General features: G+C 41.7%; 2 protein-coding genes across 2 annotated transcripts in view; one reads left to right on the forward strand and one right to left on the reverse strand.

Moving 5' to 3' along the window:
• egln1a (egl-9 family hypoxia-inducible factor 1a) overlaps positions 1-5,579 on the forward strand; it is a 32,539-nt gene extending 26,960 nt beyond the window's left edge. Inside the window, exons 3-5 of the mRNA XM_084948210.1 lie at positions 3,931-4,067; positions 4,156-4,223; positions 4,325-5,579. Coding sequence (XP_084804336.1) covers positions 3,931-4,067; positions 4,156-4,223; positions 4,325-4,380 — 261 coding nt within the window. The 3' untranslated portion in view covers positions 4,381-5,579. The remainder of the gene's footprint in view (positions 1-3,930; positions 4,068-4,155; positions 4,224-4,324) is intronic.
• Positions 5,580-6,853: 1,274 nt separating this feature from the next.
• gpr137ba (G protein-coupled receptor 137Ba) lies at positions 6,854-11,490 on the reverse strand. The gene is made up of 7 exons (XM_084948209.1): positions 10,763-11,490; positions 9,193-9,242; positions 8,865-9,087; positions 8,174-8,320; positions 7,598-7,726; positions 7,346-7,467; positions 6,854-7,253 (listed from the first exon to the last, which is right to left on the reverse strand). Exons 1-7 carry the CDS (start codon positions 11,480-11,482, stop codon positions 7,145-7,147), a joined length of 1,500 nt encoding a protein of 499 aa, XP_084804335.1. The 5' UTR covers positions 11,483-11,490; the 3' UTR covers positions 6,854-7,144.
• Positions 11,491-15,227: the final 3,737 nt, after the last annotated feature.

Consider the following 15,227-nt stretch of genomic DNA (forward strand, 5'->3'; position numbering starts at 1 on the left):
TGTTTTTGTAGTTTAACCAACTGATGTGTGTGTTCTGGTTGTGTGTTTGAGTCTCATCTGCATGGAAATAGAGATTTATGCACTGTTTCTTTGTAACATTCCCTAAGGAAGCACGTTTAAGGTAGAAAGTATCTATCCCTAACACAGAACCCTGTGGAACTCCATGGCTACATACAGGAAAGAATCATCTCAGACATAAAAACATGGGGAACTTGAATTATTATGTTAAAAACCTGTGCTGTGCCAGTTTATCTAGTAGGACAAGTATAGAGATGAGTACAGTAGTCTGAGATTGTGACAAGATTGTTGGGTGGCATTTGCCGTTTCTGTGATAAATCCTGACCTAGACAGACTTTAATGATACAGCTGTGAGAAAGATGTGATGTTCAAAATGGTCACCGCTTTATTTTTAAAGATATGAAGAGTCATGTGATCATTGGTGGTGTCAGTCTGGCTACAGTGCTGGGGTTTTTTTCCAGTCAGCAATGAGCAATATGCAATTCTGCCATTACTAAAGGCATATTTTTCAATGTTGTGATACTTTTGGTGAAATTCTTCCACATTAGTAAAACTCCCACCTCCCATGCAGCTGTATCGCAGCTGTATGAAGTATTTATATTTTGCAAGACTAGCTGCTATTTTTAAAAGTTAATATGCTGTAAATTAGTAAGAAGTATGAAGTATCCATACATGCTTTTTCTAGTATAATTATTTTACTCAGGGTTCCAGGGGATTTTATCTTCCTCCAGCCTACAGTGGGTGAGTGGTGAGGACCGGTCCTGCGTGCGTTAACACCCACGCTTGTAGTCGCCACTCCTATCATTCCTGTGAGCATGTTGCAGTAATCACCACCACCATCACCAGTACTAAAGCTAAAGTTATGAGCCCTGATTTACAGTAAATGTTATTTTAAATGATAAACATTCATACTGGTATCAGTGCAAGGTGCTGTCAGGTTTGGTGAGATTTTATTTGTTTAACTTGGACAGGGTGTAAAAACATCACGTCCCTACCACAGTTTCCAGCACCTACTCAAAAAAAAAGTGTCTCATCAGCAATCTCAGTATTAGTAATTTCATAACTCTGTCATTGATGGGAAGCTTCCTTTTATGAAGAAAGTTAACAGACTATTAATACTGAGAAAATTCTGGTAATGTGATCGCTGAAATAATTTAAAGCTCAGCCGTCTGTTAAAGCAGTCTGTACAGTCCACCCCAGTGTGTGACTCAAGCTGCATGAGTGGGTGTAATGGTGTGTGTGTGTGTGTGTGTGTATATATATATATATATATAGATATATATATGTGTGTGTGTGTATATATATGTGTGTATATATATGTGTGTATATATATATATATATATATATATATAAGGGGTGCAACGATACACAAAATTCACGGTTCGGTTCGATACTTTGGTGTCACGGTTCGATATTTTTTCGATACAAAAAAAAAATGTTCATGCCTTTTTAATTTGTCATTTATTAAAATTATAAATATATATTTTAACTCAAAAGTACAGTTTTTAAATTTAATGTTGCTGAAACAACAAAGTAATAAAAAAAATAAATCTATCTGATCGAGAAATCCCTCATCTTTGGAGAGAGTTTATTACAGAGAAATGGCTCTTTCCAAAATAAAAGCTATACTATACGCTTCTTCTGGGCTATACTCTCAGCAGCATATTAAACATATCAGGTCCCCATAAGGAGAATCATGTGCTAACGGCTGTCTAAATGACTCGGGTAAAGTTTGTAGCATGAGTGCTTGTTGTTTTTGTCTGCTTCCACTTGTCTTTGCACTAGGATGATGTTGGAGTAAATGTGCAGTCATATTCGTTGTGTTCCCACTAGTGCTGTCAGCGTTAATCTCGTTGAAATGACGTTAACGCCACAACACGGCAAATCTCCGTTAACGAGCTACCGCGGATCGCCCCGTGCGTGGGGCTGGACAGCCAACACGTTAACGAGCTAACTGCGCTAACACACTAGTTCCCACCCATGTAATTGAGCATTGCGTGGCACATCCAACATACTGTTTTACTTAAGTCCATGACGCGCTTACCTTCAGGGTCATACGTCACATGAAGACCAAGATAGTTCCAAACGCCACATCTGAATGAGGGTGGGGGAGGTTCAATTTGCCATGTTGCAACTACAGCTTAACTTCTGTCTCGCTAGCTTGCCCTGTGCTCAGTGAATCTGCATTCGACTACTCCGCCTAGGCTGCACTGTCGAGCGCAGATCCACTGAGCGCTCAACACAGACAGCATCGTCAGAAGAAAAGTTGATAAAATAAATTAAAAATTTTGTATTGTTCGATACATATGCGTACCAAACCGAAAGCACTGTATCGAACGGTTCAATATCAATACGAGTATCGTTGCACCCCTAATAATATATATATATATATATATATATATATATATATATATATATATATAAATAGCAATTGCAATTTATAGAACTAGTGTGCCATGCATTCAGAGAAGACCCAAAGCAGGAAGGCAGTTCATTAGTAAATGAGCATAAAAATTCATTGGCACTTATTTTGCTGACAGATAAATCCTTTCGCTTTACTTTAAAGCAAAAATCCAAATCCTGCTTTGGTTTCAAGCTTCTGAGACATCAGACTTTGCTCCTTTGTCTTCATTAACTGAATTGTATATTTGGAGTTTTAACTGTTGCATAAGCATAAGGACAATAGTTTGTGGCAATCTGTTGATGTAATTAGCTGTAATCAATAATAAACAGTTGCACTGGTGATCCAGAGCACAGCTAACTATTGAATATTAATTCCAATCATGTCTTGGGCTGCTTTTCTACTTACATGACTTTACTGACTGGCTGAACTACAGGATGGACTCCAGCCCTGATTCTGTATTTGAGGATAGCCCAAGAGTCTATAGCCATGCTAGCCTTTGCTGCATTCAGTATGTTCAGTTCAGCTCCATGTGGGTCAGGAGGTCGTGCCCTTTAGGCAAAGGGTAATCCTGGTTGGGTTAATCCATACAACCTCATCTGCAGGCCTGCATAATAATGGTCAGGCCAGATGGCTGCCCCTCCCTGAGCCTGGTTCTGAAAGTACTTCCTGTTAAACTGGAGATTTTCCTTCCCACTTTCGCCAATTAGGGTGTCATGGGCGTTGACTGATTGTTGTGGTTTTCTCTCCATTATTGTAGGGTCTTTACCTTAGAATATAAAGTGCGTTGAAGCAACTGTTGCTGTGGTTTGGCGCTGTATAAATAGAATTAAATTAAAATCACATACATGGAGTTAAACTGCTGTTAAAATGAGTGGTCCCTGAGCTCCTTGACTCAAATTGCAGGGGAAAACCATTTCTCTCATCTTCTTTGTCGCTATTGTGCTTTATTTAGTTTGGTCACACCATTGGCATTCCCCCTCATTCACTGTACATGGGAATAGCATTACATTAGGGTGTGAGCCTTTATACTGTGCCAGTTTGCGTGTGAAGAGAGGGCTATCATATCAGCTGTGTGAGAGTTTAAGCGGCACGCTTGCAGCAATCTGCTTTTTCACTCCCCAGCTCCTTTATCCAGCCACAGCAGTTTTCCTGTGGGTTATTCTTCCTATCCCTCCACAGGAAAGCCGTCCCCCGCTGCTGCTTCCTATCCTGAGCTTTCCTCCTTGCCCTTGGAGTTGGACAGCCCTTTTCCTTCGACACTATCGTTCCACGTTGATAACTTAAGAAGCTTTTAAGTGTCTGTTTTATGAGTAGTACATGTGTTTATTGTGGGGGCCTCCTGTCTCTGAATAGTTACCTGTCAGTGATGAAGATTAAGTCCAGAGATGTGATCACTGCAGAAGCTTCACATATGTTTGCTTCCTACGGTCTCGCTTTACCTTCCTGCTATTGCTTTGTCCTGATTTGTATACATAATGGGGTTGTTTATTCGTGTTCTGCTCTTCCAGGAACATGGAGGCCTTCTTCGAATCTTCCCAGAGGGAAAGGCCCAGTTTGCCGACATAGAGCCAAAATTTGACCGTCTGCTTTTGTTCTGGTCGGACAGACGGAACCCTCACGAAGTTCAGCCCGCTTACGCCACAAGGTCAGTGTCTAAGTGTGTCCGCTGCACATGCTCAGACAGTCTCGTTCTCTTTTACGGGAGGCTCACTGCTCCCGTTCCATCTTCACAGGTATGCCATCACTGTGTGGTATTTTGACGCAGACGAGCGAGCCAGAGCTAAAGAAAAGTACTTAACAGGTAGGATTTAACGTATCAACTGCACAGTCTTTGCTTCTGGGTATCAACCCCTTTGTGATGTCTTACGTCATCTCTTGTGTGTTTGTTTCCCTTGTGTGCAGGTGCGGGGGATAAAGGAGTAAAAGTTGATCTCAACAAATCGTCAGATCCCAGCTAGTGGGATGCACGGTTCCCCTGCAAACAGCCATTAAGTGCTCTGTCCTAAGAATGTGGCCTATAGTGAGCGTGCGAGTGTGTGTTTTAACTGCCATACAGCAGACTTTAGTATGAGTGGGTGGAAGATCTGTGCTTGTGGAGAGAGAAAAAACAGACAAAAATCTGGTGATTTCTGTTCATTTTCAGCCAACCTCTGCGACCCAGCGGAACTTGAATGTCATAACATTGTACTGAAAGGGATAGTATGTTGTTTTTGCTCTATTTTCTTTCACCTCTGGTGAAGGAAGCTTATGTTACAACTGACATTTTCAGCCATTTTCTTTGAACAGGTATTAAGCTCAGAGCAAGTCTTCATCTTTTTTTTTCTTTATTTTTTTTTGCTGTTTATTTCTTAAAGGTACAGTGTTCTGCAAATTTGTCATGTGTTACACTTTTCACAATGAATCAGCTGTTATAATAAGCTACTGTATGTGCTTATGTTTGCAGTCATTTCAGAAATGATCTAAAATTCAGATTCCCGACAGAACATCTTAGTTTAAGTTCTTCTGCAGCGCAGTAGATGCTAATGGAGGATACATGAACTCGCGCTGACTGATCATTTGTATTTTCAGCGTTGCAATGTGAATATGCGCAGAAATGCATCTTAAGGCTACCTGAAACATGATTTCTGAGTCAGTTTATTTACGCATACCAACCTTCCACACTCTGCATGAGCAAATATTTTTAAAGCGTGTTTAATTTGTTTTAATCCAGTATGTCTGGACTAAGCAGTATTTGAACTCTCTAAGCAAGGTGCAAGGTCCCCCCCTTGCACCTTAGGCACGAACTGTGTTGCTAAAAGCACTTTTCAGATTTGGTTTTATTGCAAATCGTCATCTTCCGATGTTGAACAGTCTTATGCAGCTTTTCCTCACATTATTCAGGCTTAACATGAATTATCGGACTCAACATCAAGTTTGCAAGACACATGCTTAGACAGTATCCTTGACAAGGACTCGGTTTTTATGTGCAGTCCTGGTTGCACCATATACAGTACAAAGATCTGTGCTGCTCCCTGCAGGAAACTTGCTGTACTGCATCTTTTTTTGTTTGTTTGTTTGTTTGGAGGTTTTTTGTCCGTAGATGCGTTGCTGGCTTCAAATTGAAATGAGCATCTATTTTTGGAAATAAAAATAAAAATTTCTCAGTTTCAACAATTGATATGCTGTCTTTGTGCTCTTTTTGGTTTTTAGTGATTTTACGCAGTTACGTTCTAGAGAAGAGCTGACGTGTCTGTGCTCAGAAGTGCTCTCCTTTTCATCACAGCTCAATGGGAAAATGTGTCAGGGCTGCAGAAGCTGTTATTAGTCACTGAGCATGATCATTATGTAACAGTCGTCATGGGTTCACCTAAACCTATTTGTGTTATGTAGGGTTTGAAGATTTGCCATGAGTAATATGAGTAAAGGTGACATAGCTAAAATTCGTGATATTGGAGTTGCAGTTTAAAAGGACAGAAATTAAAATGCTCCATCGCATTAAGTACAGATAGATTAGATTTGAATAGTAGTAACTGGCTTTTTTTCCATTGTGAAACCCACAAGTGCACACTGCCAAATTTCAGAGGCAGTGAAGCAACCACAAACTAACATCTGCGCCATCATCTTGTCATGGGTGAAATGAGGTTATTCTTCTAGCAAGCTCTATTTGGTTTTCATCAATGTGACTATCTCAGCTATCCAGTTTTTTCTAGTCATCTGCAGATACTGCGCTGAAATCTCATTTACTGTAGAACAATTTGACACAATGTTGAGGTTCTTTTAAATCACCTGCCAGACAATTTCTATTCATTCTTCTTTAGTCTTTGGAGAAGGCTTCAGATCTTTGAAGATGACCCTCCACGCTTCCAATAGCAGAGAGGACAAGTCCTCGTTGTCAGGTGTTCAAAGAAAATGGATCACTCCCTAAAGAGAGTTTAGTCATCAGTACCTAATCTTGTTTTTTTGATTTTCTGTTCCTAAGTGACCACAAACCCTTGTGAATTCTCCTTTGAGTGTTTCATTAATAGAAGCTGGAGAGGAAAGCCATCTCTTTCTGCTTTCTAGCAAGACTGTTGAAGTTAAGTATCTTTACCGTTAGGTTCTTGTGCTTATCTAGCTCAAGGCACTGACATTTATGTACTGAGAATTACTAGAGATTCCTAAAAGGAAAAGACATACTCCTCACGTGTTAATGTCATAGATGACTCCAGGTGCTACAGAAGTCTCCACACATTTTTTGTACAAAAAGATGAGAATCTGTAGCTGCCAAAGCTGTAAGAGATCCACATAGAAACTATTCTGGTGCGATATTAAAACTAAACTTCATTTGCACAGTATTTTTCTTTTTTGTTTTTTAATATGAACTAAATGAATATCTTCTCTATATAAACAAATCTGTATGGAAAAAAGGAAACTTGTTCATAGATGTTACATAAAACAGAAATACAGTACATATTACAGAGATCAGGATATATATTAAGTAATATTCAATATAAACCTTTACAAGCAGATCAGGCTTTGTACAAAGAGTGTGCAAAATCACGTCCCTTTACTGGGTCTGTATACATACTGGCAACAAAAGTCTATTAGTTCTTTAGACAAAATAGAAAATTGGATGTTTGTAGTCTGAAGGGCACTTTGATCCCAGTGTGCCTTGGTCGGTCAGTCAGTGTGCAAAACTTTACAATTTAAAAAACCCCCAAAAAAACAAAGCCACAGGTCCGAGGAAGTCATCATGGCCTCCTGTCAGTAGTGGCTGAGCTCCTCTGGAGGAGTGAAGTTGTAACTGTCATCGCCGATGTAGGCGCCGATGCCGCCGCTTTGGCTCCCCCACTCATAACTGTCGGCGGCGAGACTAGAAAGTCAAAAATCAAAACACTTGAAGCATCTCATGAACATTTTTTTCCTGTGCAGCAGTTTCCAGGGAACAGGTTGTGGCACGCTTACCTGGCTTGGATGTTTTGGGGCATTACGCTCCACGCTAGGTCATCGTCACTGTCGTAACGCCGCGGGTTGTCAAAGAAATAGGCCCTAGAGGAGAAGACGTGACCAGGAAGCCCAGTGCCGCTCTGCGGTACAAGACGAACAGAAGGCATCAGTGCAAACACTCAAAGGTAACTGTCCTCCTTATAAACCTGTGTTGTAAACCTGTGATCTCAAGGAGGGTTCCTGACTGGTTTAAGGTAACTGCTGGCTCACCCTGTCCAGTTTAGGCTGTCGAACTCTGAAGAAGAAAACGACAAGAGATGTGGGGAGCAGTTCCCACACGAACAAGATCACTCCGAAGACGATGTAGCCGGTGTCGCCCAGAGTCGACTGTAGGTCTGCCTGAAAGAAAAAAAATTGACGCATGCATTTTAGAATAACATGAGAGCAAAAAGGGGACACAAATGCAAGTCTTACTAAATTCTGACCAGCTAGCCTGAACAGTCAAACACAGCTAATTGGCTTTTAAGAGATAAAATATTTAAAGGAGCTGGAAAACAGACTGATTTCTCTAGAACTTGCACTAAAACCCACTTTTTGTTACATATTTGCAGCAGAGCAAAGAAACAAAAAAGTAAGCTTTAGATGGGCCGGTCTGAGCTAGCATAGCTGCTTCCCCTTGTTTCCACACTTCCTACAGTCTCTTTGTGAGGTATCGATTTACTATAGAGAGCAATCATTCCTCTTATCCAGTTTATCCAGTTAGACAGGAAACCAAATGACATTTTCGGACAAAGGCACTCAAACTGTTAACATGAACCATCGTGACCCCCTCCTCCGGTGATTCACCTGGTCTGAAACGTTGTACCAGTCGTAGTCAAAGGAGTTAATACTCTTGTTTGAGAGTGCCAACACCACCAGATTGTAGCATGCCCTGGATGCGTACAGAAGGATGACGATGGCTCCTATAATCGTCACCTGGCACACTGATGTCCCCTTCAGTTTAAAAAACAAAACAGAATGACTCGTGAATTCATGTTAGGCTGAAAATAAGACAAACTGGTGAGACGTCAAGAAATGGCTTAAAGAAAGTGATCTAGATCGTCACTAAAAATATTATGTGCTTCCCCTTTCCACGCCTCACCACTCCACTAAGTTTCATGAAACTGTGCTGCTGGGTTTTTTGCATCAGCATGCTCAAAACTTGGAAAACAGACCTCCTTCATGCACAGGAGAAATTTCTGTATCTTTAATTAAGGTGTGATTGGGACACAAGAAGCATGTCCACACTGTATCGAACCTTAAGCTTTCGTATGCACCGCAGCACAATTTGTCACGCACAAGAACGACGCCCAGTTGCTGGGGAACTATCTCTACATGGCAAGCACGAATTATGTGCAGAAGTGACTCGTCACACAAGGGTGCACAATACCTTTTGATGCAAGTGACGCACCGGCTGTTAAATCAGTCGTAAGTGGCAGTGTTCAGGAAGTCTACACCGCACCAATCCTGCCTGACTTTGAGTTGCAGGACATCTCACCTTGGACTCCAGGTAAATGTTGGCCAGCGACATCTTGGCGATCTTGTAAAGACACAAGGCCAGCGAGATGGCGCACAGGACGAAGAGCGTGTCGTTGATCGCGACCCTCACCAGCACGATGGTGTGGGCTTCTGCAGAGGACATCCTCACCAGCAGGGCGCACACCAAATTGACAACTAAAAACACCAGGCTGATGAACAGGAAGGTGAGATACAGTGGCAGCCTGGTGGTGAGGAAACAAAAACAGGCAAAGATTTATTAACCCCAAAAATTACTATTAAAAAGAATAAGACTCTTTATTTTATTTAAGTCCGCCAGCTGGTCTTACCTGTACTTCAAAAGCTCCGGTGCATATTTGGACTTTGCCTTAAAAATAACCTGTGAAAAGGAAACAAACAGTTTCATTCAAATGAGCAATGGCCTTGTGTCAGACTGCTTTCACTTCTCTGTTCTTGCTCTCCGAAACGCACAAGACACTCTGATTAAACAGGAACCTCCAGGCTGTAAAACGATTTAGAGCTGAACTTCGGATATGCAATGGTCACACAGCGCAGGGCCTCAGAAGCTTTGAGCCTTGCTTCTCGTTCGCAACTGTGACTCACATCAAGCGCAATAGGATTTACACTAAAAATAGGCTTCAGGCAGAGGCCAGAGGAGCTATTATTTAGTATCTGGATTATGTAAGCAGTTGAAGGAATGATTCACTGCATCCCACTTTTGCACCTGATGTGAATGGGAGTCTGTTGCACTGAGAGCAACAGGTAATATTCAGTGGACGACTTACTTCCTATATGAATCACTGTTACAGTGGCATGTCAAGCCCGGGGTCATGGCCTGTATCCTGACAATGCCTCTCTAAAATTCAAAATCCTGAAAAATAAAAAAATAAATAGAGCCATCCATCCAGCCACAGTGGGTGGGTGTATGGCTCATGTGCATTCAAAGATGCTCTGCAGGCATGACAAATTAAGAAAATTATGACATGAGGTTTAGGGGGCGATCATGGCTCAAGAGTTGGGAGTTCGCCTTGTAATCGGAAGGTTGCCGGTTCGAGCCCCAGCTTGGACAGTCTTGGTCGTTGTGTCCTTGGGCAAGACACTTTACCCGTTGCCTACTGGTGGTGGTCAGAGGGACCATTGGCGCCAGTGTCTGGCAGCCTCGCCTCTGTCAGTGCGCCCCAGGGTGGCTGTGGCTACAATGTAGCTTGCCATCACCTGTGTGTGGATGACTGGATGCGCAAAGCGCCTTGGGGTCCTTAGGGACTAGTAAAGCGCTATACAAATACAGGCCATTTACCATATTATCAAAATGTGTTTAAACTGGCCAACTGGTTCAATGCAAATGAATTTTATTTATATAGCACCAAATCACAACAACAGTCTTCTCAAGGTGCTTTAGAGTGTAAGGTAAAGTCCCAACAATAGTACTATAAAAACCCCAACAATCAGATGACCTTCTGTGAGCAAGCACCTGGCGACAGTGGGAAGGAAGAACTCCCTTTTAACAGGAAGAAACCTCCACCAGAATCAGGCTCACAGAGGGGCAGCGATCTGCCTTGACTGGCTGGAGGTTATACCTAGAGTGACCAGGTGGTCCACCTTTCTCCCCGTCCTCCCATCCATGACAGTAGAATACACAGAACAATCACATACATCAGTGTTTTAAAGCAGCCCTCAGCAGTTCCACGTTATCCCAGTCAAATCTACTCTTTGCCCCACATTTAGTTTGTTTGCTAGTTCATTATCACACTGCAAGTTGGATGTTGGACTAACTGGTTTATAAACCAGCTGGGGTGTGACACAATTTGTTTTAGCCCAGACATAGACTTCCCTCATTAATCAAACACTGTGCTGGCACACGAAAAAGAAAAATAACGTGACAACATCTGAGCAACTCACCTGCGCAAAGTACAGGTTCATGAGGCAGAGTGTGAAGAACTGCAGGCAAACGGGGAAGCAATAGAGCAGCCAGAAGGGAAAGGGTCCCAGAGTGTTGGCCGTGACAAAGTTCTTGAAGTAGAAGGAGAAAAGCACGGTGCGCAGCGCCGACCACAGCAGGCACAGAAACAGGAACACGGTCTGGTAGCTGAAGCGCTTGTGTCGGTACCGCAGGACCAGCCAGAGCTGGATGTAGATGAAGATGAAGAGGAGAGAGTAAAAGACGGTGTAGACCACCGTCAGGCCCAAAGTGACGTAGGGTGGCACGGCCGGGCTCAAAGTAGGCAGGGGCTGCGAGTCGTCCGACGCCCAGAGCCCCTTCTCCTCCGCCAGAGCCTCCATGACCTGCTCTCTGTGTCCGGGGTGAGAGGGGGGGTGATCACCGCCAGCTCCTGCGGCTTCACAGAGCCAGCTTGTCGGCTCTTGTCTCTCTCTCACGCAGGGCTGAAGAGAGAGATGGAAGCCAGAGGGAAAACAGGAGAAAGGGGGAGGAGAAAACAAGGCTGTCAAGACGAGCGAGGAGTGAAGAAACGCAGCAAGTCCAACTTCCTGCAGCCGAGCCGGAGAGCGAAGCACATGATCAGCGATGAGAATGAGCCGTTTGTCAGGAGAGAGCAGGAAGCCGCTCAGAGTTGCAAGCAGGAGCTCCGAGAGAGGACCAGCCTCCTCCAGCGCCCCCATCCGCTCCGTTCTGCGCACTCGTTTACGAGACGCGACGCATCAGCTGACGCACGTCGCCTTACCTTTAACCCCGCGGAGGGGTTTCCCACCGCAGCGCCGATCCCGGGAGAGTTTACATGTGTTTACCTTCAGTTCATCAAGATGAGTGAAATAAAGAGTATAATTAATCACGCAGGGGGAGCTGCCCTCCCGGTTCACACAGTTTAATGACAAAAGTCAGGATCCTTAATCAGTTTTTATTTTTCTTTCATTTTGACTTTTTGGAATGTATTTATGTTTTACTCAGTTTAGTTTCAGTTCCTTTCCAGAGTGGAAAGTAACTAGTTTTTGACGTTTTATAATTTTTTAGTTTCAGTTTAGTTTTTAGTACGTAAAAAATATTTTTACTTCGGTTTTTATTAGTTTCAGTATTAGTTGTTTCCTTTATTGAATTCCTGTTAATGTATGGAGAGAATGTGTCAGGGTTAAGATTCAGGAAAATCTGGAAAGGTATTATACTGAAACAATGTAATGAACATGTCCGCCAAAGCCTCATCAGGTAAGTTCTGATAATAAATTTAACCAAATTAACAAATATTAAAACTGAAGCTTTATACTCGATTTATTTATTTATTTTATTCGCATCTAGTTTTAGTTACTGTAATAACCTCGTGTTTTGAACGAGAACGTGTAAATCCCAGATCAACATTACGGTTTAAATTTTTTATGAAGTTTAAAGACTTATTATACGCTAATTAATGAATTAATTATTCTTAATGAGAAACATTTGCATACAAAAAGGAGGAAAATGTTATTTTTATTTAGCGTCTGGCACTTGTCCTCTTTACAAGACAGAGCCTCAGACTTTCGAGGTTATCTCATTTCAAATTCCAGTTAATCAGAATGTATTTGTATATTTAATAGATTATTGCAGTCCAAAGGTCCTTACAGATGACTGATAAGCTAATCGTAAAACAGGGCAAAAATTGAATTTACAAGAAGGACACAAGAATTGAATGAGGTCAATAAAGTAATGATTTTTTTTCCTGTGATTGGCTGCAACTTGCAAACAGAAGGTTTGAACCGCCGGTGCTGTGCTCACAGTCAGAGGAGTTTGCCTCTTTCAGGACATCACTATAATGCGTCAGGTCACAGGACTTTCTAACATTAGCTTTGCCTCTCATTCACACTGAACTTCAAAAAACTGGATTTAGAAACCTTACTGCCTGTAACTGGAATGAGCTCCAACAAATACAGAAATAAAGAAACATGGAGCTACATTTTCTGATGTTACCGGAACATTTTAAAATGATCTATTTATGAATCTGAAATCATTCTCATGCATACTTTTCCTCAACTATGTATAATGTGTCTTTCTATTTCTATGTACATTCTTTCTTGATCAAAGTGGGACATCCTGTTTAAATAAAGGGTGTAATACTGAACATGATCTAGATCCCAGAGCAGAAATGTCTGTCTGAGCAGTTGAAATCTGAGGTTTTGACTCTCTGAGAAGACACTGACGTCATTATTGTAGACTTTTTCCATGTTTAATATGAATATGCAGCACTGTAACAGTATGTTGATGACAGAAAATAAGAAAAAAATATGATAGGTTGACTTTATGGTATAAAGACACTGTTTATACAGTTAAATTATCATAAAGAAACAGCCAACCTTGGCGAAAGACAAACTTTTAAATGGTCAACAAATGTTTGAACTAATCCTACAGAGGCGATCGTTTCCTGACTTTTAGTTCCTGTTATGAGTCATGATCCAAAAATACTGAATCCTACAGCTTTGATGAAGCAGATCGGTTCTTCATTTGACCTTTCCTGCCTGGAAAACACCCACATTTTTAGAACTTCACAGATACATCTTGCGATGTAGCTTTTCCATTTAAAAAAGTAACTCCCATGGCTTTCATGACATCATCAGGATTATTTTCTGCCACATTTTAAACTACATCCTGAGTTTCAGAAGACCTCATATAGTTTTCATACATTGAATAGTCCACCTGGTCACAAATAAAACATTTTTTGTGTTTTAAAATGAAAATGAAATCAAATGTAACATTTCCCTGTAATTCCAACCGCAAGTCACATAATTCAGTTTATGACCCAATCGGTTATTTATCCAATGTGCACAGAAATCTAAGGGACGTTTGTTTGTTATGGTAAATATCCTAGCAGCAAGGTTTTGGTTTCACAAGACCAGGGCATGTGAACACGAAGAATGTCAAGGATGGAGGTCACTGTGATCCATTAATCTTTTAGCACACGGGGACAGTGCCAGCCAGACACCAAACAGGATGCCGTCAGCTACAGTACCTCCGCCTTGGCTGTGAAACCACAGGTTGGTACTCTCCAATATCAGAGATATGTGATTTTGTGTTTGGCCTGTGTAAATGCGAACATAAATGCATAGATTTTTACTTCAAAGATGTATAATTTGACAAGAGACTTAATTACGGTATGTCTTAATTAGGCCAGGTCAGTGCAGTTTGTACAGAGTGCTGGGATGAACTGTTCTGCTGTTGGGGGATACCATTGCTCTGACATGGAGTGGGAGGTGTGGATGGATGTCTTAGTCCATTCCAAAGTTTAGGTGGGTGGTAAGTGTCAAAGTAACATTCACATGAATGCCAGGACTCAAGGCATTTCCCAGCAGAACATTGCAGTAAACTGACCAGTCAGTGGTTTCACTGTTGTGGCTGTGTACTGTCAGTCTATGCAGATAGCATAAAACCTCCTTGTACATGGTATATATCGGTTTCTTTGTTCACTCAGAATTACTTCAGCCTGCCTGCAGCCCTTCATATTGCCTGCATCTCTGGTTTCATCTGTAACAGTATTGGAGTGATAATGAAATAGCACTTCAGTCTGATTATCAGGCCACAGCGTCCTGTTATAGGCACATCAAACACCAGCCTGCTGGTTCCTAGGCAACTTGGTAAGAGAAAGCAGACTCGCTCAGACAGTAACGAGTCAGAGCTAATGGCATCACCAGCTCTGATGTAAAATATCCCAACAAGGGTCCATTGTGTCTCACCATTCAAACGCAGAGAGATCCATTTTATTTCCTACAAACAATGTGCTGTTATGAATAACATTCTCTGCAGCCCATATATAACAATCTAAATCTGTGTTAAGGAAATACAAGTGCACTCTGTTATTTAAATATGGTGTATGCAGATTAATTTTGAAGCCATGTGAATCTGTGGGGTAGGCATTTAGAAACCACAAATGGAAATCCCACAAAGTGACCACGAGGTGGCGCCTTTTAGCTGTAGAAAAACAGAAAGACATTGGGGGATACTGTCTTGCTGATTTTGGAACCACAGCATGTTCGGTGCTGTGAAAAAGTATGTGCTCTCTTCCTGATTTCTTCTTTTTTTGCCTATTTGTTACACTTAAACGTTTCAGATCATCAAATATTTCATCTTTTAAACATTTCATGTGTGTGTGTGTGTGTGTGTGTGACGGACCCTGTCCGTCAGACTGAAGTAGACTAAGAGATCTCAACATCTGAGATCCCTTTGGAAGTATAATTTCTAAGGTTTTGGGACTTCAGTGAAGCACGGTAGGAGCCATTATCTACAAATGGAAAAACCTTGGAACGACATCTTGAACATTCCCAGGAAAGGCCAGCCTATCAAAATTATTCCAATAACCCTTTAATGATCCATTCAGGAGGTTACAAAAGCACAAAGAACAACATCTAAAGAACTGCAGATCTCACTTGTGTCAGTTAAGTTCAGAGTTCA

This window comes from Perissodus microlepis, chromosome 13, assembly GCF_051167445.1.
Source record: "Perissodus microlepis isolate ML-2025 ecotype Zambia chromosome 13, ASM5116744v1, whole genome shotgun sequence".
Taxonomy (NCBI): Eukaryota; Metazoa; Chordata; class Actinopteri; order Cichliformes; family Cichlidae; genus Perissodus; species Perissodus microlepis.

Bases quoted from the DNA above. Each gene is read 5' to 3' on its own strand.
- gpr137ba (XM_084948209.1), bottom strand. From the start codon at position 11,482: ATGGGGGCGCTGGAGGAGGCTGGTCCTCTCTCGGAGCTCCTGCTTGCA. The intron at 9,088-9,192 runs GTAAGACCAGCT...CCTCACCACCAG, and splicing joins CCGGAGCTTTTGAAGTACAG to GCTGCCACTGTATCTCACCT. The intron at 7,468-7,597 runs GTGAGCCAGCAG...CTTGTACCGCAG, and splicing joins GACAGCCTAAACTGGACAGG to AGCGGCACTGGGCTTCCTGG.